Source organism: Apteryx rowi, unplaced genomic scaffold, assembly GCF_003343035.1.
Source record: "Apteryx rowi isolate R43461 unplaced genomic scaffold, aptRow1 scaffold_114, whole genome shotgun sequence".
Lineage (NCBI taxonomy): Eukaryota > Metazoa > Chordata > Aves > Apterygiformes > Apterygidae > Apteryx > Apteryx rowi.
The window spans coordinates 66,623-93,455 of record NW_020447353.1 but is presented as its reverse complement, the minus strand read 5'-3'; the positions used below and the strand labels follow the sequence as shown (position 1 = coordinate 93,455).

The following is a 26,833-nucleotide window of genomic DNA, read 5'->3' as shown; positions in this document are numbered from 1 at the left end:
TCTGCCATAGAGTTTGTGACCCCTTAGCAAGAGTTGAGGCTGCTTAGTATTATCTCAGAATAAGGCACATAAGTATAGTAACTTTCAATATTATGCAACCACCAGTAAATAAGTAGCCTCTCAAAGGCCTGTGCAGTTTTTGGAAAAAGCTCTGGGCAACACAGGGACAAGGAAAGGCTTACTCTGTTCTCTTGTCTCCCTTGTTCAGATGTTTGAAGATAAAGCAATTCCTGGTGCAGTTTCTGCTCTCAGGAGAGAGCAGGAAGTGTTTTAGCTGAAAAAAGAGGCCTTTTTGAAAGTGTATGTTCCTGTTTTGTGCATCTGAACACAGTTCTATCTACTACAATTGGATATCCGCATCTGCACAGGGGAGCACAGAGTCAGTGCACCCCTGGGCTGCTTGCTTGACGTGATCTTCCTCGCTCTTGAGACAGCTTAGCTGTCATCTCAAAAGCCTTTGTCCTCCAGTTCTCCCCACCTTGGGGAGGCCGTGAGGAGGACTGTTTGGTGCCATCACTTCAACAAAACAACTTTTTTTTTGCTTTTTCCAGAGACCACCTGGATCCTGATAGTGATCCCACTGTTCTATATCACCTTCTATGCTTTTGCACTGCCTTGTGCTGCTGAAGTGTAACCTCAGAAATAGATAGCCTCAGCTACAAAAGCATAGATAAATATCTCTCCACCTCAGTCTGACAAGAGGTTGCAGCCTGCTGTATCAGGGCAATGCTAATCATCTTCTATGCTGATCTTCACACAGGACTGAACATAATCTTAAAAAAGCTTAATATGGTTCAAATGACAGACGTTGTATTTATATACTCCATGTTCTGTTGATTACTGTTTTTCCCTACAAAATGTCAGGTCATAAGCAAAGTCTGCATCTGTGTCATGAAGATGTAGTAGTGAACGTGCTGTAGGTATTGTATCCAATTTAGCATGATGATGATTTCCCTGAGCAACCACAGGTTTTAGGAATGATGAACCTATTAAAATGTAAAAGCCTGCTTCCTTATCATTGCGCGTCCATCAGCTAAACCAGAAAAGATGAGTAGGAGGAAGGGAATTTCAGAGTGTAGAGCAGAAATAGGAAATTTAAAAACGAGAAAATGAAAAATAATGTGGAAAAAAATGTGGTCTCCCTCCCTCAGCAGGAAGCGGTAAAAAAGCACACAACATGTCTTATGTGCCTTAACTTTTACTCTTTAGAGCAAGCTTAAGCATGCAGATGACAGATGCTGTGAGGAATCCTTGGCTAGCTACGTGAAATGCAACAACTTGCAAACAATTCTGTGCGCAGACTTTCAGAATTCGAAGTACGTTGTTTATGTTGTGACTCATCTGAGCTGGTCTCCATTAATTGCTTCTTTTCAGCAGATAAAAATTCAGGAAGAAGTTGTGGTTTGGCTGTAATCTTGTTCTTTCTGATGTTAGTGGCAAAGTTACTGTAGACTTACAGTAGAAGTTTATGAGATCTGTGATCATAACTGTGTATATGGCCTGACTGCGTCAAATATATAGAGGATCGTCTCACAAGGCATTGTTGGAGAACATCCATCTTTGCTCATGAAAAAATTCCATGCTCAGCAGTAGTATTAGTCTCCATGTAAAAGATTGAGGAATTTTTTTACCTGCTAACTTCAATGCTGTGGAGTCTGAAAGAAGTCTGTTAGCTAGAACTTGCTGTTACTGATATTTTTACTTAAGCACTAGGAAGGCAGGAGCTCATCCTCAAGTTTCTTCTTTCGTCTTCCGCTGCTGAAGAAGTAATCCATGTTTACCAGAGTCTTGCCAAGTTCAGTATTCATTCGACTGCCAATAATCTGGTTGGTGGAGTTGGGAACTTTGTCCGAAAACACAGGCACATAGTCTGGCAGTGGCTTCTGCTCCTTTTTCTTACCCTTGATAAAACAAACACTGTTAATGCTAAAGTTTTCAGAATTACATTGACCACATGTTAAAAAATACAAGTTATTGAGATTATTAATAATATCAACTCTATTGCTTTTGATGAGAGATTGAGATTTTAGATGTCCTTAAAAATTGAATACATTGCTTACTGAACGTACATGACAATGGTGCAGAAATACAGTAAGATGATTTTTCCCCATGGTCTTTCGTGGGAGTAGGGTAACGCAGACAAAGGAATCATTTTCAACTATATTGCATAAAATGGCAACTGAGACAGAATTTAGCTGCTCTAGAATGGTCGTGATGTGAGAGGTTTTAGTTTGCTTCATTTTTAGTAAGTGACTTGGATTTTAGCATGATGACATTATCTTATAAAATTCTTCCTAGGAAGTTGGTTCTTCTAGCACGTCTCTTTCTATGGAATTGCTAATTACTAAAACAGATTGAACACATGCATGTGTATTCTGTGGTGTAGGTAGCAGATGAATGTCACTTCTGTTCTCTTTTATTTTCCTAAAGATGTTATCTTAAAGCATTTGACAAATTATGCCTAAGTACGCTTCAATTTAAAATATCAGCCTACTTTAAACTGTTACAAACCAGAAAAAGCCTGGATTATAGTTAGATGTTTGTTTGGAACTTACCATTTGGTCATAGTCCTTTAGGAAACTCCAGTTCTGGTACCTTGGAATAGAAGTAAAAAATGCAACTTTATATTTCCTGTCATTAAATAAAGTAGCTAATGTTGCTCACATTTGAAAGTCTATTTAAATGTTCCATTTCATACTTACAGCCTGCCTCTTACACCTGCAAACTCTTGGTAGTGACACCTGTCCTTTCTGTGGTGAAGCCCAGGGTTTTCTTTATTCCCATATTGAACTCATACTAAATTAGGAGTGTTTTGCAACTAAGCAGGTGAAGGCCAGTAGAGAAAAAAGCTGTATTTGCACCAAAGATCAGGGGACACCTAGGGTTGACGCTCTGAGCTGATTAGCTGTGTTTATGCAGTGCTGCAGCTAAGCTTATAGACTTAATGCTAAAGTTGAAAGCTGAGCTAGTCAGTCTACACAGCACTGCACTGTACCATGTGGACATGGTGGCCACTGGATTTGTGCTGCGCTCCCTTGTCCAGTGCAGATATACCCTAAGTGCAAATAAAAGCTAATTTATTATTGTTGTGTTTTTTATTATGTCTTGGTATATCTGCACACATAGCGGTCCCAAATTGGTTTATCTCACTGTGCCAGGCACTAAATGAACATATCAGATTTGGGTGTTACTACATGATGCTAATTATTGAGAAATATTTGGGTTTCTGCCTTTCATCTATACCCACTTTTTATTGTCAGCCTGGCAACACATAGCAGCCTTTCCCCATCATCATCTCTGGGCCAGGGATGTGGAGCTGAAGGGCAGTTCTCATCAGACTGTAGCATATGAATCTGATGAATCCTGCTACAATGGCTTGCGACGTCAGTCCCTCACATGTCTGTCCGACCCTTTTACAAGAGTTTCCTGTCTTCATAGCTGAGAAGGGCGAGCAGAATGAGCATCAGCTGTATGGTGTGTTAGCTTAACTACCCATGGAAGTGGGTTTGCACTAATACCCAGGACTATGAGACCCAGTGGGCAAGCCTTTGCTATGGATGAGCCAGGCCTGCTGGCAGAGGGTCTGGGTGCACAAGTGGGAGACAGTCACATCCCTAAATGCCACCACAGCCCTGGCTTTATGTGAGTCAGAGTCCTGATTTGTACCTTCTCCAGAAGGCGGAGGACAAGGGGTTTCCAGGAGGTGTCTTTTTCCTTCTTCCTAAACAGTCCTGAGAGGGAACTGTTTTTTTCTCCTCCCTTTCCTTTTGTCTGCTTGGCTGATGTGTTGTCACAACTGGAGCTGGTCTTACTTTTAGCAGGGCTATTCTTCTAATAGGCACGTTCATGCTGGGTACTGAAGTATGAACATAAACACTTTTCCAAGTTTATGCGACAAAGGAAGAGAAGATCTTAACTTCTGGTTCCTTCAGCTCACTGCTGCATACACAGTCAAAGCTTAGCTTGTACGTATGCAGTTCAGTCTGTTGATACACTAGTAACAATGGGATTTTCCTGTCTGCATATCGCTTGTGGGGCATGCTCACAAGATTTGCAGATTGGAAATACAAAATAATTTTTTGGCAGAACACTCTGTTCAACTTCCATCTCAGCCATTTCCAAGAATGAGAAAAGAGGCGATAATATCAGTGTGTCTGCAATAAATTATAGAGGTTGGCACATTTATATCCTTGTTGTGGATATCTCTATAAAGCTATAAGATACTGAGCATTCAGTTCTTCACATCTCTATTTTAGCTTAAGCCCAGTGTGCCAGGAGATATTGTTTAGTATAGAAGTTGTCAAGGAAAGGAAGACAGAGACAATATAACATTAGCAAGAARGGTGTTAGGAGCTCACCCAAGGCCCAAGCAGGAGGAAACTTTCCCCTGCCAGTGCAGGCTTTGGATCAGGCCCTAGGACTATCAAGAGACACCGGTACCCTTGCCAAGATGAGCAGAAGAGATGTGAATTGCGGCGAGTTACTTACCAGCTTTTTCTGCCTCGCTGCTCAGCCTCTACCACCTCTCTCCAGATCTTATCCCCTTGGACCAGGTTCTGCTGCAGGGTGGCCTGCCCGTCCATGTGGGGCTGAGCTGGGGGCTGCACACAGCCCAGTGGGGCAGCAGCAGCTCGGCTGGGGCATGCTGGCTCCCCGCGACGCGGCGCTCCTGGCAGCCGGGACCTGGCCAAAGTAGCTCTCCTTAGTCCAGAACTGGTTCCCACCGTGTCCATGTTGAGACCCAATATACCCCCAGAAYTGCTGGATATATTGGGACTGTTGGGAAAATTAAACCTGTTATTGCTTATGCTTTCAAAGCTTTTTTTCTCCTAAAATTTTCTTTTGGCTGCTGATTTGAAGCACTTTGAGAAAGTAGAGACGCCTGCGGTGGCAGGCAATGCTCGGCACTCTTGCTTCTCTTTTGTTTAACAAGCATTTTCTACTGGTTTATGCTGCTCCGTTGGGTGAGCGCTGAAGGAATCTGCACGGTAACAATTTCGTAAGGAGCGATCATTACTGAAAGCCATCAGGCTCCAGCAGTAACCAGCAAACCCTCTGCTTGTGAGACTGCAGCTGGGGCCACCCTATGCGCAAAATGCTCAGAACAGCAGAGCCTGGTAGTGTAGCAAAGCCTGTCCGTGAGCGCTGCCGCCCTTGCCAGGAGGCTTTTATTATGTTTCGGCAGCACAAGCAAAATCCCCTGAAAGCTGCTGCTTYTCCCTGTGTGTTTACTGTCTCCAATGGAAACAAGTCTGGCCCGTGAATATTGCCCAGAAAGGGAGCAGAAACCCAGTGTGGACAGCTGCTGCAACCCTGAACTGTGTTTGGGGCAGAGCTTGTTTGTTTAAAATAAGGTATTTTAATTCATCTGTGCTTTGAAAGCTCCTTAATTTCAGATTTTATAGAAAGGAGCAGCCAGAGATCATCAAAAGCCCTTTTTAAGCACTTACAGATATCTGGAAAGGACATTAAGCAACCAGGAGAAGTAGCTGTTCAGTAACTTCAAAGGGTTATTAGGATACAAAGTGAGAATTTTCAAAACAGTGGCCAAAATGTCAGTGTTTGTCTTTATCGTCGGGCTGCCTGGCTTTTGTGGTATGAAGTCACTTCCTTCTTCAGTATTTCTGATCTCTCAGGAAATCGGAGTATTTTAAGTATAAATTTCCTCTTAAATTCTTAACTGACTTGTTTTTGAGTAGTGTGGATTAGCTCCAGATGAATTCTAGTCTCTTGCCTCATCTTCCTGGTAAATGCTTGTGAACTCTAGTCTAGTTTTGAAGGCTCTTTTGGCAAACTTGTTTGGGGTATTTAGAAATGCATGCTGAATTTGGCAAGTAATTTCTCATCAAATAATTATAACTATAAGATAAGTGAAGCACTTCATGTAGACATTTTTGAACATGAAATTTTTCTATATTTTGTTTTGAAAAATAATTTTGACTTTGCAAACTGGAAATGCATCCAACTTAAGAAGTAAAAAAAAATCCCAAATTGAAACAAAATGTTTGGTTTTGGGTTGAATGAAATTTCAGTTCGCCTTTTCTTTGTTTGCTTGTTTTTCTGAGATAATTGAAACTTAAACAGTGTTTTCCATCCCTTCAGCCAAAAAGCAAAAAAGAAACTCATGTATTCATACATCACTGTAATAGACTGATGAAATGAGCTGTTTGCCAGCCAGGCCTGATAGTTGACTCTAGTCCTCCCATGCAACTTGCTTATCCTTCTGCACTGGTTCCAGGGTCCTCTCCAAGTTGGAGCACGCGTAGCTGGTTGCAGAATGGGTTATATTGGCATCTGACAGCTTTACAAGGAAGCTGAGGCACTTTTGGGAAATCCAGTGCATTAATCAATGCATGTAGGATTTTAGGCTCCTGATCTGATCAGCAATGGATCCCAATAGGAAGCGGGGCGCATTTGATGTACCAGCTGCTGTTTAGAAGTCAGCATTTGCCAGCTGCTATTAATGCAGCTGCTTGAAACAGCAGTATAAAGTCTGTTCCTGTGCATGGAACTTTTTTTTTTTTTTTAAATTCTGGTTTACTAAGTTTCTGTGTTATTTTTATTCTGATACTTCCTTCAAGTCCATTCCTGCAAATAAAAATAATAATAAACTAAAAATGGTTTTTAGTTGTCCAGCTGGGTGCATAGCTTCCAAATACTACCCGTAGTCACTGAATAGACTGTATGGAAAGGTGACAGGCAGGTGCTCAAAGTGTACTCCTGTAACTGGGCATCTGCACAGATGCAGGAGTCGTATCTCCCCCATCTTTGATGCGGCTGTAGGGCTACAAAGTGCCTCCAGATCATCTTACTGAAAGACAACTCATAGGTTAAAGCCGGGTCTGTGGACTGAGACCTGACAACTTCAGAAAAGAGGGAAATCTTTGCCAATTAGGACTTTGAGCTTTAAACAAATGTAAACTATGAGTCTATGTGCAGGGATTGGATGCTTCACAGTGTTCCAGCTGTTCCTCTGGAAATAATACGTAGGAATGGGTTCATGACTGCTTAAATAAAGGAGTTTTTTTTAAATTTAATAATAATGTGACTTTAAAGCATATCTGCTGTTCCAAAAACAGACTGTGAAGAGACAATATTTAAAAAAAAAATCCCATTTTCTATTGGGACAAGAAGTTGTTAAGGGAGTGGTTATGCACCATTAGAGCATGTCAAGGTGAGTGAAAGGGTGAGGTTTCTGGCCATTGCTCTAGATTCCTTACTGGATGTACCTGTAGCTCATTTAGGCTATTTAATAGATTAATGGCTCAGCAGAACTTCTGCAGATACTATGCTGTTTCCCTTCATATTATCATCTGCCAGTTTAGGATTTTATTGGTCATTAGAATAACTTGGCACACTTAAGCAGAGCGCTCATTTGAATTGATGTGGCTCATTCACTAGGTACTTCTTTCTATCCTTTATCAGAATAGGTTGGTGTTTATTGTGACATGATGCTGTAGATATCTATGTAAACTGTGTCTTTCTTTTTTCTGTCTGGAGACATGAAACTTTTTTCTGAGCATCACTGCAGGAGACAGTGCTTTTGCTTAGGAATTTGTCTAAGGATTAGTTTATCTGACTAGCAGTGTCAGTGCCTCTCATTGTGAGGAAGAACTTAACGGAGGTTATTCTTTTGTTACTACCAGACAAGTGATGATATGAACTACGAAGTCATCTGTGAAAAATTATATGCGAGTTCCCCCCCCCCCCCGCAGGAAATAATGTTTAAAGGGGCTTTTTATGGAGGAAAAATGTTCAAGTGTTTAGATAAATCATTTTTATTTGACCACAAGAGGGTATTGCAGCATAAATTATGCAAGGCATGAGCTAATGTTTGATGTTAATATGTGCTACCTTATTTTTAAAATACACCTCTCTCAAAACTGACCATTTAAATTATGCAGTGCTTAAGAACATCAGGTTATATGTGCCAATATTTGATGTCCTAATCCAGAGGCGTTTTTTGAGGTGCATTTCCTAAGGATTGAGTTTTTATGGTAAGCATCTTGAAGCCCAGGAATAGATCTTCATTAATTTCACTGGAAGACAGGTGCTTCAGAGGCTTATTCCAAAACACTGAAAAACTTATTGGAAAATGCTTGGTTAAATGCAAGAATACATCTGTTACAGAGGGGAAGTAATAAACAGCAGATCACTTTGTTGCTGTTTTGCTTTGAGGTGCATGTTGGTACAGGATGGGCCTTATCAATGTCAGTGAAASTCTGATCTGATTTTCGCATGTGGTTCTAGTTGCAGGAATAAGGTCTGRAATCTTTTTAAGCTCATTTGCGTTTCCCAGATTTTTCCTTTATGTCCAGATCTTCTAGAATATACATCCAGTGTTGTTATATTTACACTTTTTTCCCAAGTTAGTACTGTGTTAGGATATTTTCCTACAAAAGTTGTTTCTTCTCCTAAACTTTCAGGACAGTATTATCAGATGTTTGTGCCATGTTTGGTACAGTTTAGAGCATGAAAGAGGAACTTGGAAGGATTTCTGGATTCTCCTATTCCTGCATCTGTTGCTGAATTTAAGAGAAGTTACGCTGTCTGTCTCTCAGCAAAACCCACCTGCAAAAGCCATATCATATTAGCTATGCAAGATGAATTTCTGAGAGGTGTGATTGATAGCAATTTGATGGACAGCAAAGCATTTTTCCTGTAAGAAGGGTTGTGTTAAGGGTTGTTTGTGGAGACTTAAGAAACACAAATTCAAAAGCACAGGGAGAGGATGTATGGCATGTATGATTGAGAGGCAGGAACAAAATCATGAGCTGGAGGAGACAGTGGCTTTCCAGAAGCTGGCTTTTCAGAGCAGATCACCACTCTGAAAGATCTCCACCACTTCACTGATGAGACTGAAACCCCCATATAGGTTTTGTAGTATGAGCAGAGTTGCTGCTCTTGTTTCTGAATAATTATATTTTCATTGTCATCATCTTCCTCAAATGAATGAAGATCCTTCAAGTCAGTGAAGAATAGAAGATGGAAAAAAGGGGTAATGGCAATGGGTAGCAGAGCAGGGTGTTAAATGGTCAGTGACAAAACACTGAGCACCAAAGAGAGGAGTGATGGATGGCGGAGCATTACTGTGCGTCTTTCTCACCAGCCCTGGGAATTAACCAGCGAGGGCACTGGAAAGCCCAGAGATGAGAGAGCCTATGTATGCCTATGACTTGATGTGGCAGGAGCCAAATGGGTTGGTGTATATGGCCAAAATGAAAACTAAATGCTGCAAACTGCCAGTTTGTAATAAAATCCCTTTTAATTTAAGAGTATGCAGCCACCTGGTTAAAGGCCTCATTCATTGCTAAATTTTATTGTAGCTTTGATACAAAAATACAAGCTTTTCTTCTCTCTTGTCTTATTGTAGTTTTGCTGAGAGACCCTGGCAAGTTTAGCGGCTGTTGCATCAGCAACATACAAATACCAAAGAGGGAATGGCTGCTTCCAGTGACGTAGAATCTAGCACATCAAAATAAAATGGAAGCTGTAATGCAGACTGTAAGAAATCTGTTGTGTTTCTTTTCCCCCTTCTTTTAATATAAATTCTAATGTTACAAAATCTGTTAGCTACTTATATGCCGTTTGCTTTATTTGAAAAAAGATTAATATTGTCTGGTGGCTGTTCCTACACAATGTGCAGTTCCATTACTTTCTGTATTAGATATGTCAAATGTCAACAATAGTTAAAATTATGGTAGAAGTATAGCTGACAGTATGGAAAGCCCACTGTTGGATAGATTTTCACTAATGCTCTGCCAACTGGATTGATATTCAGTGATAAAAGGTTGGAAGGTATCCAGCTGGGACATCGAAAGTTGATTTCTTCTGCTTAAACCTGCCATGTGGGCTAAGTGACAGGTTTTCTGGAAGGGAGCTCTGCACGACTGGTATATGAGTAGGAACATTTAGCCTGGTTTCAGGAGAAAGAATCATGAATGTGTGGTGTGGCTGTCCTACTCCGTTTGCCCTCGTTAATGCCAGTTAACTTCTTGATGTGCCAGCACAGCATGCAGGCGTGTTTTTGACCATTTTGTCCATGTGCTTGTGTGGTATTTGTGAAATGCTGACGGATATTTGGGAGATAACAGGAAGGAGATATGAGCTTCATGAACTCTTGGGGCTGCAAGCCTTAGCAACAGGGAGAGTTGTGTTCATCACTGTCTGAGTCTTAGAAGTGTTTTCAGCTGGTATTTCAGCTGATATCAGTCTGGAAGGCTAGGTCCTATGAAGAAGTGCGGTATTGCAAGGACAGTCAGAACTGTTTAAGTCACATCCTCCCCACGGCAGGGAGCTCTTGTAATTGCGAAATGGAACTTTGCTTTATTCTGGTTATTCTCTCTTTCCTTGCACAGTTCACTAATGGTTCCAAGAGAATTGCAGCGTGTAGAATTAAAGTGGTTATGTACTTCTGAAAAAGCTGTGCTTCATATTGGTTTAGTAACTAAGGCAGTGGTCTTGACCTCTGAAGTCTGGCATAGCCCTTCTTTCCTATGATTATATGGTATACAGCCATTAACAATTAATATGAGCTTACAGGTCAGTTTATAGCAGCTGAGGAGAAGCTGCTTCACAAATACTAAAGAGAATCAGTTTTCTCTCACTGTTACCTGATGCACTGTAGTATTGGCATGATTATTTTGTGCTGGAAATCACTATATTCCAGATGTATATCACAACATATTTTGAGGTTCAAGATGCTTTTCAGTTCTTTTCTGGATTTTCTCTATTCCTTGGTCACATCCTACAGTGGCTAAGAAGTGTATTTGTTGATCTACACTTCATTACATTAAATGTTTCAATTAATATCTGCTCACCGTATTCAGAAAGGGATATTAACTTTGTTGTTTTGATGTCAGTTACTAGATATTCTCTGCTGCATGTAACAATGAGTTAGGCAAAGTCAGGGTTTTCAAATCTGGGGGCCTAAAATTTGTTTTAAATTGCATATCTGGGTACTTAGATGAAAGAGACCTGATTTTTCAAATGCTATCAACATTTGCGAGTTCCATTTACTGAAAATAGAGCTACTTCCTTTTAGCTTTTTAGAGATGAATGTCAGAGTCTAAAATTGGGAAGCCTTGTCTGAATATGTCAATCACAAGCTCTATCTGTTTTGCAGCAAAGTTTTTACCATCCTCATTGCAGGCTTCTATTAATGTAAGTTTCCTTCTTAAATGTAGAAGCTAATGTCGAATCACACTTTAGGCTGATATTTGGCCAACTCTTAACTACTAGGAGTTAGGAAGAAATTCTTCCTAAAGGCAGGATAATCCCATAATTGTCTGTAGGTTTTTTGTATATAGCCTTTTGTTTGATTCCCTAATACCTGCTGACAAGTTTTATGAGATYACAGGATCGTAGCATAATTCAGGTTGGAAGGGACCTCAGGAGGTCTCTAGTCAACTTGCTGCTCAAAGCAGGATCAGCTCTGAGATTAGACCAGGTTGCTCAGGGCTTTATCCAGTCCAGTCTTGAAAACCTTCAAGGATGGAAACTGCACAGTCTCTCTGGACAGCCTATTTCACTGCTTGGATGTCCTCACCATGAAAAAGTTTTTCCTTCTATCTAGTCTGAACTTATGTGCCTGTTGTCCGTCATCCTTCCACCATGTACTGCTGTGAACAGCCTAGCTCTGTCTTCTCAGTAACCTCCTGGCAGGTACTTGGAGACTGCTGTTGGGTCCCCTCTTTTCCAGGGGACCTTCTCTTCCCCAGTCTGAACAAGATTTTGTGACCCATTGCATTCCCTGTGTTACACAGATCCGTCAGATCTTTGCCTAACTCAGTCCATTTTCTGTCCCTGTGTGATTCCACAACATACACACAAGAAAGGTAAGTCCATGGGACCCAAAATGGAAAGTAACAGAGTGTACTGGGAAAGTACGGTTCTGCCATTTTTTTTCTTAGATCACCTGTACTGTTTCATAGTTCAGTTCAGCCTCATTCCTTCTAGGGCTGTAGAGTTTCTTTGTTTTGCTATGGAATTGGAAACTTTTGTTCCCTAGAGAAATGGACAGCCAAAACAATGTGAAATCTTCCTGAATGTGCGTGGAACTTTGTATTTTTAGTTCAGCAGTTCACATGCCAATGCACAAACAGTAAGGCAAAAATGAAAGGAAAACAGCTGCGTCCTGAGACCTTGTGGCCAGAGCAGCCAAGTAGAATTGGAACAGCTTCCAAACTGGACTTTTATTGTAACAGATGCTTCCTTAAAGATCCTTTTATGGTTTTATTGAAGAGACTGGGAGCCTGGCTGTAAGAGTGGGCTGGATTCCAGGTTCCAGAACAGGTCCCTGTTTTTAGGAATCCTCTTCCATAGGTTGCTAAAATGAGATATGAATGAGCTGTCCTTTTGAATGCTTAAGTTTAGAAAAGCTTCCAAAGCAGTAGACAGTTATACAATTAAAAATACAGTTGCAGAATTAGGATAAAATCCTGCTTTCTTACAATTTACCACTGAATGGGAAGAGAGCAAGACCTTATCCTGTACTTCTTGTGTGAATTACCCATATAATCTACATAAGTACATTATAAGGATTATATGCCTCTCTAAAAATCCAGCTTTGATTGCAGTAATGAAGTAAATGCACCCGTCAACCTTTTCTAGGTAGATAAGAAACTTTCCAGCAAAACACAGATTCGTTGAAAATTGTTGACTAGTTCAACAATTTGAAATATTTCCTCTGAAATGTAATGAGCGCAGTGAATCTTTGATGAATGAAGAGCAGGGTTTCCAAAATAGTTCCAGAATGCCAAGCTCCAGGACAGACAGCAGTGTAAATCCAGCAGTGTGAAAGCCCTGGGAACCATGTACTAGGCGAAGTGTCCTAAAGCATCCTGGTTTCCTGCTACTGAACAGTAGTAATCTCAAAGTCCTGGGGCGTCAGGCTATCAGCATCCTTAGTTTCATGGCAGATTACTGAAGACTTCTTTTTTTTTTTTTTTAATTGAGGAGAAGATATCAATCAAAATATGGATATTCAGACATTCTTTTTCCTTTGTCCTGTCGATCTGATGCAGCAGTCCAGGTCATTCGTAGTAAAACCATGAAAACAGTGTTCTGCAACTCACCTTGGTTCTTGTTTGCTCTGCAGACTAAAGATGTTTTAAATGTATTGGAAATTGTTTAAGATTATGGGTAGGACTAATCTGTCCAAAATTAGTGGGCACAGTTGCATTACTCACACACAGAGGCATCTAGTGCCATTTAGAACATCAGATACTTGAGAAATCCGTGCAGGGCCAATAGCTACATTGCAAATATGCAAGAAACCTGCGTTATTCTGCAACAGGAGCCAGAGGGACAGGTGGGAACACTCGGTCTCAGATAGCACAAGATGATTATTGTGTGGGCAACTGAGTCAAGCCCGTTTGCCTTGGAAATAGACCTCTGTCCATGAGCTAGTCACCATATACTGAGCCAGTCCATCACCATGAGGCATATAACTTTAGGTCATTTGAAAAATTCAAATGACTGTGGGTGTATCAGTATTTGATGGATATCGAATCGATATCTTGGATGGATAAAATGGAAATGTGGGTCCTTGACAGCGAATGTTTCACTCCACAGATCCACGCTATCTGCTAATGGAGTGTGTACACAGCTCATGTTCACCATTACCTGTAAAAGTAGTGGAGATATGCTGTACCTTTATGGAGCCCTACATGCACATTACTGAACTTTAGGTTTCCTAATGTGAGGGAATGGTATGGCTACAGCTACACTAGGAAAGTCGTGACAGGGCTTGCTCTCTAGCTGGGAATCAGAAGCATTCCCCACCTTAGTGGAAGAAGTTTACTATCAAATGATTACCTTCTGTTGCATATTATTTTCTATTATTAATTTGCTGTTTAAAAGGGGACTTATCCATGAATAAAGGGAAGCGGACTTCTGGAAGGAATGATTTAAATTTCCGATCTTTTGTTGAAAGGAAATAGGTGAGTTTTTTTCTCTGTTTGATATGGCTTTTACTAATTCCTGCCATGTTTCTTTCACGACAGAGTTTTGTTTGTATACTTGAATCTGATTATTGGAGGATTAAGGATGGGTTTGGACTGCATTTTTGCAACCCTGATTATAAGAAACACCTTTTTCAAGTCATTAGCATAAAATAAGAAGCAGAAATTTTCTTGTAGTTACAGTAAGACAACAGTTCACTTGATATCAAAGTTTTTGCTGGTTAATGAGAATGCCCATTTTGGAAATAGCCCGTACTGCCTGTATAGTTAAAATGATACAATACTCTTGCAAAAGGCAATCTGGAAACATACACCAGGAGTGGCTCTGCTAGGTGCTCCGTTCCTCAGCCTTCCTTGGGTTGCTCTGAGCTGAAGTATTCCCGGGTTGTGATTGCAAATTCTGGTTAACTTGAACTAAGGTGTAATCACAAGCTTAATAGAGGCAATTAGCATCAGGTACCAAGAGCCATGTTAAAGTGTGGAGACAGGTGCCAATTGCTAACGCTGTAATGTATCTTTGCTCTTTGCCCGTTCCCATTTCTCCAGGGTCTCATTAATTTCATGGATTGTGAATATTCGCCTAGGATGCATATTTTGACTTACAGAAGCCTATAATTTTGCTTGAGAATAGTAGAAAACAGCAACAATCAAAACAGACTTTGCAAACTGCTGCTTCATTTTAAAGCTTTTCTCCCAAAAATCAGATTAAAATACTTTTTTAACCGAAAAAAGGAACAGTTTAGCTTGCTTTACATACCTTTGTTTATTGTGAGTGTTCAAATTCACTTTCTTAGAATAAGGACTTCTCAGCGCCATGGTGTGTAACAGCTGCTTTACTTTATACTTTCTGTTTTATGGACTCCACTATTGGTACTGTTGTTAGCTCGGAGAAGTAAATAGACCTTGAGCAAAAGATCACACCATAGCAACCCTCAGCTTCTGTTTACAGTTCAGATAAATGTCTGTGTCATAGAAATTTATGTTTTGAGGAATTTGCTAAACCAGTACACTGATTGGTTTAATAACAAAAGGATTAATACAGATAAGCTGAAGACAAATTTAGTCTCAATATTTAAATGATGAATCATTTTATTTTTTTAAAAGCTGTCAGTAAATAATATGTGACAGCCACTTAGTGGGGAGAGAATATTCTTTGTCTTATTTATCACTCTAGAAAGTGCAAGACAGTTCTGAGGGAGAGATTTATATAAGTACTCAGCGGAATATGAGTTCTCCCATTAAAATCAATATTAAAACTCCATTTGCTTAATGGGAGCAACTCTGTGTGTATTTTGAAAACTCTAGCCTAGTGGTTTATAATTTCCTCACCTTTTGGTCTAAAATGTAGCTCTGACTCTGGAAAAACTCCTATTGACTGAGCAGGAAATTTTGCTTGAGAAAAACTAGTGGAATAAGTTATGTGCCTCTCTGAAAATCCTAGCTGCAAAGGGATTTTATGCCTTTAAAGGATATGCCAGAAAAGGGCCTTTTTTTCTTTTCTGAAATGGATGCTAAGACACTGTTGCTAACAGTGTTTTTGTTTTTTTTAATATGCAAATGGGAAAGCTTTTTATTCCTAAAAGGAATCACTCCTTGGAGGTTTGACTCATACATGTTGGTCCTTCAGCTGGCTTTTCTTTATACTGGGCCAGTGGTGCATAAAATACGGTCAGTGGAAGGGATGAAATAAGTCTGAGATAGAGTCACCATTTTGAAAGATTTTATATCTGATGAGGGCCTCAGTGTTTTTGGCATAGCGAATGGCTGGAGAAGCTGATTAGAAGACAGCACAGTGTTAGGTATATCATGATGTACTTCTGATTTTGTTTCTGCTCATGTTTGTGTATACTGTGGGATAATTAATGTTTTCATTTAAATACATGCGTGGTATCTGGCTGGCTTGTGTCATAGCTTCTAATTATGTCACTGGACAAATGAAGTGTGCGTAATTCCGCTGCCACCAGGCCCTCTTGATTGTGAGCTGGGTTCGCTATTCAAAAAATGATTATTTTAGCACAAGAAGTTATTTTTCAATGCTGTTCAGTATTCTTAAGCAATGTGCTAAATGTAGCGATGTGGCATTACATACTTGGATTTTAAAAATAACAGCAAAGTAACAAATGTGACATCTCTGGTCCTGAAATGAGTCAGCTGAAATGTACATTGGAGAATATTATTTTAGCTCTTCTGTCCTGGGATAGGGCTGCGGCAGTGACTGGGGGAGCCCCGTGCTGGGCAGGGGCCACCAAATGTAGGATATTGCTGATCTCCCGCGAAAATGAGTCTTGAAATCTAGGGGTGTCTGGTTCATACAGAGCCTCTGGTGTGATGCTTGCTGAAAGCCTGTCTGCAGCACACACGCATCCAGAGTTGTGCCTCTTCTCTCGCAGCTTCCTTACATCATGTAAAGATCACCGAGGTGAGGGAAAAGTCGTGCTTTTTTATAGTGGTTGCTGCTATAGAAACTGCTAACTCTGCAACAACGTGCCCTGTTACCAAGGCGCAGCCACAGCAGCTCCGTGCTAGAAGTTGCTGTAACCAAGCTTTCAGTTAGTCTTCGTTATTTTAGGCCCAAAGCTACCTTTGTTCCAAACAGTCCTGCATCTTTCRCTTTTACTACATAAAATTTTTTAACATCAGAAATAAAGATGCACAAAGCCTCAGGCTCAGCAAAGAGTTGTTTACACTAAAAAAGAAATCCATTGCATTGTAGTATACAGATTTGCCCACTATTTGAGTCTGTTATGACTTGCAGACCACATTAGGCCCCTGCTAGTCTAAGTTATAGCTGTAACTTTCCCCAGAAAGTCACTATCAGCCATCTCTGTTTCTCACCAACAGGAAAAAAAGCCAGCATTAAAGGAGATATATGAAAAACATCACGTCTACTAAGCCATGCCTGATCGTGTTAAGATAAGATGACTGTAAAACCACTGTAACTCTGAATATTTCCGAAGTCATAGGAGAATGCAGCTGTCAGCTATGCATAGAGAAAAGCAATCTAATTTCAATCCTCAGAATCAACAGAGGAATCCTGCTAATGCTTATAATTCTAATTTCTGTCACTAGAAAACAAACAGAAGAAAGAAAAAAAACAAAAAACAAATAGAACACCCTGAAGACATTTGAAGTGCTCTCTGCCAAAAGTAAAAAGCAGGTTTGATTCATAAAGTATACGAAACCAATAGCCAATTTCTTCTTTAGTGATTACAAGATTTCTAGACAAAGAAAAAGGGAGCTACTTTATTAAAATCTGAATTCTGGATATTACATCTAGCACAGTATCTCAGAAATATTTACTTGAGGAACTGATTCATATTCATTTGCAATTGAATACTCTGATGAGAACAAAAAGTTTATGAAAGATGTAGTACAAAATAAGACCCTCTTTCCTGCAGCTCTTCAATGGCTAGAATTAGCTTGTCCAAGACACAGTTGTGCTGTGTGTGTCGAACATTTCCTCATTGAAAATAGATGTCCAGGCAATTTGGACAGGGCCTCTCTGCAGAGGAGATGGGGATGACAACTGGCAGCAAGGACAGGGAATAAAAATGGTTGGTTGCTTCCACCACCAGTACTGCAGCCTATTTGTGTTCATCCTCCCGTCCTGCAGAGCAGGTGAAGCAAAGTCGCAGCCGAATCTTTTTTCTATAAGTTGTTCTTTCAACTGCTGAACTGTTTGTAACTCATGCAAATAGGTTTTCAGAGTATGGGCAGGGAAGCTGTAAGCAGGCAGTGTTGGCAAGGTATTTTACAGCCAGTCACAGCAGGTCCCACCTGCTTAGCTTAGCAAGGCTGTGACCTAGCGGGATATATTAACCCCATCAATCCCCTGCTGCTGCTGGGCTGCAGAGTCCCTGCAGAAGAAAACTGCCAGCTTCCTCCACAGAAATACTGAGAAAAGCATGTTGCAAAGCAGTCGCACAATTCCTGTGACTCCCAGTGTTCAGTCATGGGTTGAACTGGTTTTGGCACTGGGCTGGAAAAAGCCCTGAAGTTTTTGACAAGTCAGTTGCAGTAGTCCAAGCTGTTAATTGCTGCTCTTCCCATCATTTCCCATTCCACAGAGACATGCTCACTTCCAGAAGGATTTTTACCTTCTATACAGATAATTTTCCACTTAATCTTCATTTTGCTGTTATCTACTCCTTTCTGCTTCAGACATCCTAAACTAGTATTCTGAGATAGGTAGCTAAAGTGCCATTAGACACAGCAAGATTTTGCGATTGACTTTTATAGCCCCAAGCAATAGCAGTTTCATAAGTTTGATGTATTCTTTGACTCACACAGAATCCTGTAAAAGAACTTAAAAAAAATTATGCTACTTCTTTGAGCAGATACTTTTTATAGGTTTAGGAGCTGAACTGATTTGGGGTTCTAAATAAGTTCTCCCTGAGGAACCCAGTTGTCCTACTGGAARCGTACTGAATGATGCTGAGGCAAAGCAGGGATTGTGTCTTGTTATCTACTGTGGAGGTGGTGCTGGTGGTGAGGTAGTAGTGGAAATTAGGGCCCAGATTTTTGAACCCTGACCTATAATGCTGCAAGTTATGAATGCCAAAGGTCTCTGCTGCCCTTAGCAGAAACCCTACAGAGTGACGTTGCTCCAGGCAGGGATTTCCCTTGTGGTAATTCACTATCTCTTGCTGTGAACAGAAGCAAAAACAGTAAGCAAAAGTACCAAGTATTTTTTTCATATGGGGATTGGTATTCTCCTCATCACAGGAGGGTTTCTCATCACAGGAGGGTTCCTTCTAATTGTTTCATTCCCAGAATGACATGTTCTTTTCTTCAATTTAACTTGCATCACTTCCATCAATGGTAAACGTCCCTTTGCATGGTCTGATCTGGTTTGATGGACAAGAGCAGTCAGGTTAATATACAGGGGCAGGCATTGCAAAGGATGAGTGTAACCCTATCTGTGTGTTTGGTAGAGAATTCATGCAAGAGGTGAGACTGGATCATTCTTTTATCCTCTGGGAGTTGGGTAGATGGGCTTCATCCAAAGCTGCCTACTCCTGAAGGCATGCTCAGCTTGGTCTTAAATTAGTCATGCTGTTCGTTCACTCCTGTGCTCTGACAAGTGTCACTGAGGACCTCACTCATCTGCCTTGACAGAAATGGCTCGGTGACCCTTCAAGCTGCAGGAGACAGGGCAGGACACCTAGCATTAAGGCTTAGGTGAAGTGCCCTGTGTGAATGTGGTTACATCTGATCCCAAGCAACTGCAGCGCTGCCAGGAGGGGAAAGCTCTCGCTTCCCGATTTTGGCTGGCGCTTGGCTGGGCTCTCAGACACTGCAGTTTCCAGAAGGAGATACTGCTATGCTTTTTTAAAGGCAACAAACAGTGTAGCGAAAGAAAACTAAGCTGTTTTTAAAGGGCAAACTCTGTTCTTTTGACAGTAGTCCCTCTGAGTCCCTCGTGAGGCAGCCTGCCTTTAGGGAAGCTGGGAAGCCCGGAGGAACTGTCAGGAAGATGGGCACTGTGTTCAGGGAAAGAAATGTCACAGCAAAAGGCCTGCGCTTCCCAAGGTACTATTGAATGTTTTCTGCAAGCCTTTTTTTCTTGAATTGTGTGACCAGTACAACTCAAAGCACAGAGAAGCAAACATCCACACGCATGGGATTGTCAAGTTGCCATACACAGGCTATTCACAGTGCAAAGCTAAGAAAAAGGTGCTGGCCCACCACCTTTTCCTTGAATTCACTCAAAGTGGTCTGTGTCTGGTGCTTAGGAAGTAAAGTGAAAGATGCTCTAGAAATACTGAAGTTCAGTCATCCTCTAGTAGGATGAGGATTCTGGCAAATGACAAAATGAAATCTCTCTAGAAACACTGCATGATTTACACACCCACTTTTTCTTAGTTTTGAATAATCTAGGATTATTGCTGCCAGACAAACTAAATTAGTCCTGTCATATGCTCTCAAAGCCAGGCAGTAGCAAAACCAACTCAAGGAGTTTTATTTTTTTTTTAATTTTTCAGGGCTTTGCAAGCTGTGGAAATGATGAAACACCTAAAACAGTGTGAGAGGAAAGATTGTATAGGATTATACTAAGTAAGCTTTCTGGTGGGAAGCATGCAATTATATATTATGTACTGTCAGCACATGGAGCGTGATGGGACTATATTTTAGGAAGACTATATTTTATTATTTGCTCTGGTTGCCAGAGAAACCATACAGAGAAAAGTCAGAGTGCTCCTGTCCTTACTGATCTTCTTAAACTCTCACAAACAGCATCAGATGTTATAATTATTTGCTCTTCACTGAACTGATGTCGCACATACCACTGTCAAAATCAGGTGGTTCACCAGTGTGGGAATCTAGACCTAAAACCATGGGAGGGGGAGCTCATTAAATAAGCACATTAAATAAAATCAATCGGGTATGAATTATTTGCTCTTTCTTTACTTTAAAAGTCTTATTTATGCAGATAGAAATGAGGGGAAAAAAAGCTCCCTCCTCCCGAGTCCCATAGGGTGTGGGGTCTTCAGGGCTCTGCAGAGGAGCAGGGTGATGGGACCGCATGGAGATTGTCCATCTGGCAGATCCTGGAGTTTCAATTTTTGTACAATTTTTGTTGTTTGTGCTTTGAGAAGTGGTGCTGTAGGCCTGAGGCAGCTGTACCTCCCTGATCAGTGCAATCGTTTGCTGTCATCCAGAGAACTTGGTGCAGGTAAATGGGGAGCAGTGACTAAAATAAACCTAGAGGGGCTGCAAATCTGTCTCATGCTATTTCTGTGACCGCTTGTATCAGTGACYTGCGGCCTCACACCTGAGAACCTCCCCCAAGCTGTAAGCACAGAGAAAACAGGCTTCTTTCTGCATTTTATTATTACTGTAAAAATAAAAGCATAGGAAGGCCACAGAGAAGGCATTTATTTTGTAGGGGAAACCTGAGCAAAATATCAGGTTTTGGCTTTAGCTGTGGGATTAGAGCAGTTTTTTGATCTTTTACAGCATGCAAGGCGCGGGTTGTTTCCTGGCGTCCCCCTTGCTGTCTCTGCTTGCCCTGTTCCTCTTAAATGACAAGCCGGGGCGTTTGCCAGGCTGTAGCTGTCCCGGGAGGCTGTCACTGTGAAGGCAGATCTCATGGGTAATGAGAACTGGCCTACAGATGGCTTTGGAAACCTTAGCATACCCTCAGCTCGGTTGGGAACTGCAAGAGAAAACGGCAATTGAAATTTATTCAGGGTAGTGAGTTCAAAGCAAGTCCCAGTGCTTAGCAGCCTCTGGTGAAAACTGGGAAGCAACAACGCAAACAGAAATATGAAAGTTGGGTTTGAGTGCATGTGTTTGTCTACCCTTTTATAAAGCTAATGAAAAATGCAGGGTTTTTTTCCCTCATTTTTTGAAAGAATTTTCCCAGTAGGTTTAATAATACATGAAGAAGAAATGATAACAACCGCTGCCTGATTGGCAGCCTGCAGCTAACTTGTAATGAGTTTTTCTTAATAACGTTTCCATTATTCTCCTTCCAGCTGAGGGGGTGTACAAGCTATAAGTTAAGTATTACAGCCCTATTTTTAAATGTCCCTGTGCAGAGCAGCAGTTGGGGTGTCAAGTGACTCTGGTGTTTGGAAATGATGTCTGACAGCCCTCTGAAAGTGTGAGAGTAACTGTCCTCCCCGAGCTGGGTAAATAGTCATCTGGGTAACGGTTACCTGAATAACCCAGGTTTGCTTCCAGGAGAGGTTTCTTGGGCCTCTTTTACTGATGGAGATTTGATGAAACCAGAACCTTTTTTAAGTAGGTTTTTAGAAGAACAAAAAACATTTCTGATTTTGTCATCTTATAATAAGCAGAGGAAATGTGGTAGCCAACATTGGCCAATCTCCCTGCTGTAAAAATGGATAAAATTTAATGGGATCTTAAAGAACATCTTGAGAAGTCTTCCAAAATTGAAGGAAAGCCTAAAAATAGCCAGGTGGCTTTCAAATCTCAGCACCGGCTGCTAGGTCTGAGAGCCACATAGGGTGGTGCAAATGATTTTCAAATGTTCCCAGCCTCCCTTTTTCCCATGCTGTTTTAAGTCTCTTAAAAGGGCAGTCCCTACTCTTCCACCGAGCATGCAAGGAGCATGGAATTACAGACTTCCTGCAAACCGACTTGCACATAATGTAACGTATCAAGCAAATCATCAGCCGTGAAACTGAGGTCAGTGGTGGGTGAAATTGGATGTTAAATTGTAAGATTAATCATTAAAGGCAGTTATTAGGGTATATAAAATATTTTCTATACCATTTTTCTATTCTTTTATGTTTGGTATGCAAAGCATTTCTTGATTGAAATGTACCATCTTATCAATCAACAGTGCTGTTTGTAATGGTAGTGTTGTGTATTTTGCCTGTAATTGGTAACAGCATCATAATTGTGGGAATAACACAAAAAGTAAATTGTTAGTCAGTTATCATTGCATTTCCTTGTGCTTTTATGCTGATGCTTGATTTGTAGCTTAGTTATGAATTTACATAAACATGACTTTTTCAAATGAAAACTTTATTCAAACAGCCCCCCTCCTCCTGCTCCCCAGCATTTTGTACCATTTTTGTTTTTTTTACTTTGTTTGGCAGTCTGTAAGTAATGCTGGCCCTATTTTGTGTTTAGATGAATGGTGAAATTAAAATCCATCCAATTTCAGTACAATAAATCTCTCTTTGCTTGACAAAATGTTAAGGATTTTTTTTTAACGTCGTATTTACTCATTGTATGTAGTTGAACGCATACATGCTCTCTGATTACATCTGGACATACGCATTATGCATGAATCCTCCTGTATTGCACAAAAATGTTGAAACAAATCAGTTTCTGACTATAAAAGCGAAGGTGATTCCAGAATCAAGACAACCCTTATTTCCATCTCCCTTTGGGGGTATGAAGCCCTGAGTTTTGTGACAATGTCCAGTTTCTGTAGTAGAGAACGTTTGCAGATTTGGGCTCCTATTAGGAGGACATTTAGCAACACTGAAATACCTTGCAGACAGACCCCACAAGCCAGTTCAGGCGCAAGAAGCAGAAGAGCTGTTAGAATAGCTATAAAAACTCTAAAAAGCTAAAAAGCTTTTTAGCTGGACTACGAAGCTCTGCGAAGGAGCAGACTATATGAGCTCGGGCAGAGGGTAGCGCTGGGATACACTGCTCCCAGGACGTGGGACAGCTCTTCGGCTCCCGCGCAGGTATCCTGGGAGGTGCTGCGCCACACTGAGTAGGCATACTCTGAGCTCAGGGCTGTAGGCTGAAAAGGCACAACTTTATATGTCTTTGCAGAACACTTTTTGTCTTTAGTGACAAAATTCCACATCCTTTGAGAAAAAATCCCATAAAAGAAAATGCTTTGCTAGATTTATTTTGTGTAAGCATTTTTTTGAGTTTACATATTTGCATAAGAGATTCTACATCTATGTGTCTCTGGTAGACACAGTTGTCCCTGGTGTTTAAAAGTTTTAAGAGTCGTTTATTCAGGATATACATAATTTAATATGAATAATAGTAATAATATGAATAATGGTAAGCAGCTTCCTTTCTTGGCATTGAGCCAGGTAAATGAGACTTCTTTAATTTTATAGTATCAGGACTGATTCAAACCAGACCTCTTGTACTTAGAAACAAATACCCTGCATACAAGAAAAAATCAAATCCCTAACCAGGTAATGCAAAAAGAAAGCGTGCTTGATTTGTAGTTGTCGCTTAAGGATATAATCACGCTTTGAACGTGCTGCCCTGTTTCCAGTACGCARTGTGAGAACATTCCTGGGCTTCTTGGATAAAGAACATGTGCTAAAACACATGGAGCTCCTCCGGATAGAAGGGTCACTGTAATTTATTCTTGCAGCCGTTCTGTTGAGTTGCGGTCGTTGGTAAGAAAGGTTTTACTAGATCATTTTGGGCAGTGTTTTGACAGGATGGCGGATGTACAGTCTCACCAGCACAGTCCAGCTAAAAACAGCAGGGCGTTCTCGGCACAGACAGGCTCTTTGTAGGGGTTTGTTGCCAAGTCCCGAAGTCTCTTTTTCCTCATGGGTGGATAGTCATTTTTTGATTCTGAGTTTTTTAACTTAGCCACATCCTTTCCAGTTGGTGGTATAGCGCAGTTCCCTGACACTAAGGCAATTCCTGCTGCCAAATTTCAAGTTTCTACTGCAATGCACTGTAGAAAAAAACAAACCAACGAACAAAAAATGTGAAGGAGAAGGAGGTTCTACCCTTTGCACAGAATTGTGCAATTTATAATCACCTGCATGGAAAAATCAGTTCTATATGTGTAAATTCTCATCTTTTTGTGAATATACACTTGGGTGCAACAAATGGTGCTTGAATTGCTTCCACCCAGTTTGGGCAGGCAGAGCCTCCTGTGGTGCGTGTGGATGCAAGTCGGCATTTCTCCAGCTTCTGATCTGTGTGTGCAGCTTTTCCCCATAGACTTTCAAAAATCTGAATGTGTTTTGAAAATTTCCAGAGACTTGAGAGTTTGTCATTGAAGCTAACTACTAATATATTTAAAATCAGCCCTCTCCTCACCAGACTTCTTCCTATTGATGTGCTTGGGATCCCTTTATGTATTTTAATGAAAGCAGTTTAGATCCTCATTAGTTTTCAGTTCACAAATAATGGGCCTTTTGGAAAGTCTCTCTGGTTAAGGTTTGTGCCACCCTTTTCTTTGGTGTTCAGTTGCCAGCCAGCAGAGGGTACCCTCAAGCTGCACATCCGTTGAAACCTAGTGCAGGAATGCACAAGCTATAGAATAATGTCTTCTTTAGCATTTCCAGCTGCTCTGATTTTTAGTTTCATACTGTCTTGTGGAGGTGTTGGAAGTGGGCTTTCTAGCAAATTAGAAAATTTGAAAGTTATTTATTAACTCCATAAATATACACTAATTCCCCAAAATACTGAACAGTACACATTTTATACCCCAAAGATTTTCTGYTAGGAAACACATGACATGAAGCCAAAGGACATAGCTCTGCTGTTGTTCACAACTTTGAGAACCCCGAACAACCAAGAAAATAAATGAGATATGAAAATGGAGCAGCAAATAGTCTTAAAGTACTGGGAAAAGTATTTGCAGCAACAAATGTCATGACTTTGTTGAAGGTCAGTGGTGTGCTTGGAAAGGCAGCGAATGTAAAGAAGATCGCAGTTTCTTGCTTAGGTACTGGGCAAACGAAGGCTGGGAGGTGCTTTGCTCTGGCAGAGTCTGCTTGACTTCCTCAGGGAGGGGAGGTGCACGGAGCTCCTTGCAGGCGTRAGGTGTCTCTCTTAGCCCTTTCCACTTTCATTTGAGGACTTCAGAAGGGGCAGTGTTCATGGAAAGGGGCTGCAGGATTAGCAGTCATCTGTAGGCTGTGCTCAATGGTAAAAAGAAAGAAAAGAATAATGAGAAAGGGAAATTTGTAGGAAGATGCCCTGTGATAAATCAGTAGCTTATGGTGCTTCCCAACTTGGAAATGCTCCCTGTTTGCATTTAAGCATGCTTATTAATTTGTCGCTTTAGTCATGCTTATGTCTGTTTCCCTTTGGATGCTGGAAGCCTAGGATTAGCTGAAAAGTGCTTCAGACATTGCCAGGTTGAAGTAAGCAGGAAAACTTGGGCCAGCTATAGTGTTGTTATCTGAGTTAGCAAGAAGTCTGTTTCTGAGCCTTTAGATGAGTGTTTAATAAAACAGCAGCTTAATGGACCGACATTACAGACAAGATCTTGAGCAAAAGATGCACATCTGATAATCACATCCCTGCTAATTTTATTCTGCTGGAATATTCCAAGTGTCACTTTTCATTCACATGCCATAAATGGCCAGATACAAATGGACTGGAAAAGATCATTTAGCAGGCTGTTTATGTCCCCAGCTCTTATGACTACTCTTCAGCTGGGCAAGTTTCTGGAATTGTTTTGCTGGAAGATTTAACTTGCACGAAACTGCAATCACCCGTTATACTTAAGGGACAGTAGAAGGGCATTGCTTTGATCACAACGCACTCTCCTTCTCCCAACGCGAGCAGAAAGCAGTAGGGCAGCAGTGGAGAACAGCTCCAGCAATACAACTGGGGCTGGTGGAAGGAAGAGCACTGATTAGGAACAAAAAGGGTGCAGGCTCCGTGGTATCCGTGCAGCGTCAGAGGATGGGCACGTGCACAAAAGTGCTTGCTGAGGTCAGAGAGGGGTGATGTGGCAGAAGGGAGTAATACTTAGAAATATTGGTGGGGAGGTATTTGGAGCAGATAGCAGCTGAAGGTGGAGAAGAGCATGCAGAGAACATCATAGAAAAGTGGGGTTAAGAGTAGAAGGCTTAAAGGAGACAGATCAAAAGCAAGAGGGAGAAGTGTGAATAATGGCTGTGGAACAAGAGAAAGACAGGAACAAAAAATGTGGGTGTCTATGTCATGTYGTCCTCACAAGCCCTGCTCTTCAGATCCAGTCGAATGGGCTTGTGACACAGGACTGTGCTAGCAGAAAGCTGGTTCCTGGTGCTGCCACGATGCCTGAGGACAGCAAGTTTTTTCAGCTCTCTCTTCATCAGCTCAACTTTTATAAAATGAAGGTAGCTTGACTTTATAGGATCACAGTATAATTCAGGTTGCAAGGGACCTCAGGAGGTCATGGGGTCTCTGACATCATCTTCCCTTCCCTCTCTCTGCCTTGTCTGATTAAGGCTTTTCTGTCTCTTGTGTATAGTGTTACCATGATGCTTTTGTGTAGGTATGATTAGAACTGCTATATTACAAATAACAGAAAAATGTTACCCAGCGCGCCTCAGGTTTGCAGATGCACCAGGTCTTAGCACCTACACAAGAGAAAATAAAAGGAGAAAACAAGCAAAGGGAAAGTATAACATTTCTTCTGACTTTAATATGATTGCATCCATGTTTTTGTT

General features: G+C 41.0%; 1 protein-coding gene across 1 annotated transcript; it reads right to left on the bottom strand.

Moving 5' to 3' along the window:
* Positions 1-1,709: 1,709 nt before the first annotated feature.
* On the bottom strand, positions 1,710-4,733 carry CUNH2orf50 (chromosome unknown C2orf50 homolog). Its single transcript, XM_026079034.1, has 3 exons — positions 4,489-4,733; positions 2,556-2,595; positions 1,710-1,901 (listed from the first exon to the last, which is right to left on the bottom strand). The coding sequence occupies exons 1-3, from the start codon at positions 4,731-4,733 to the stop codon at positions 1,710-1,712; spliced, it is 477 nt and encodes a 158-aa protein (XP_025934819.1).
* Positions 4,734-26,833: the final 22,100 nt, after the last annotated feature.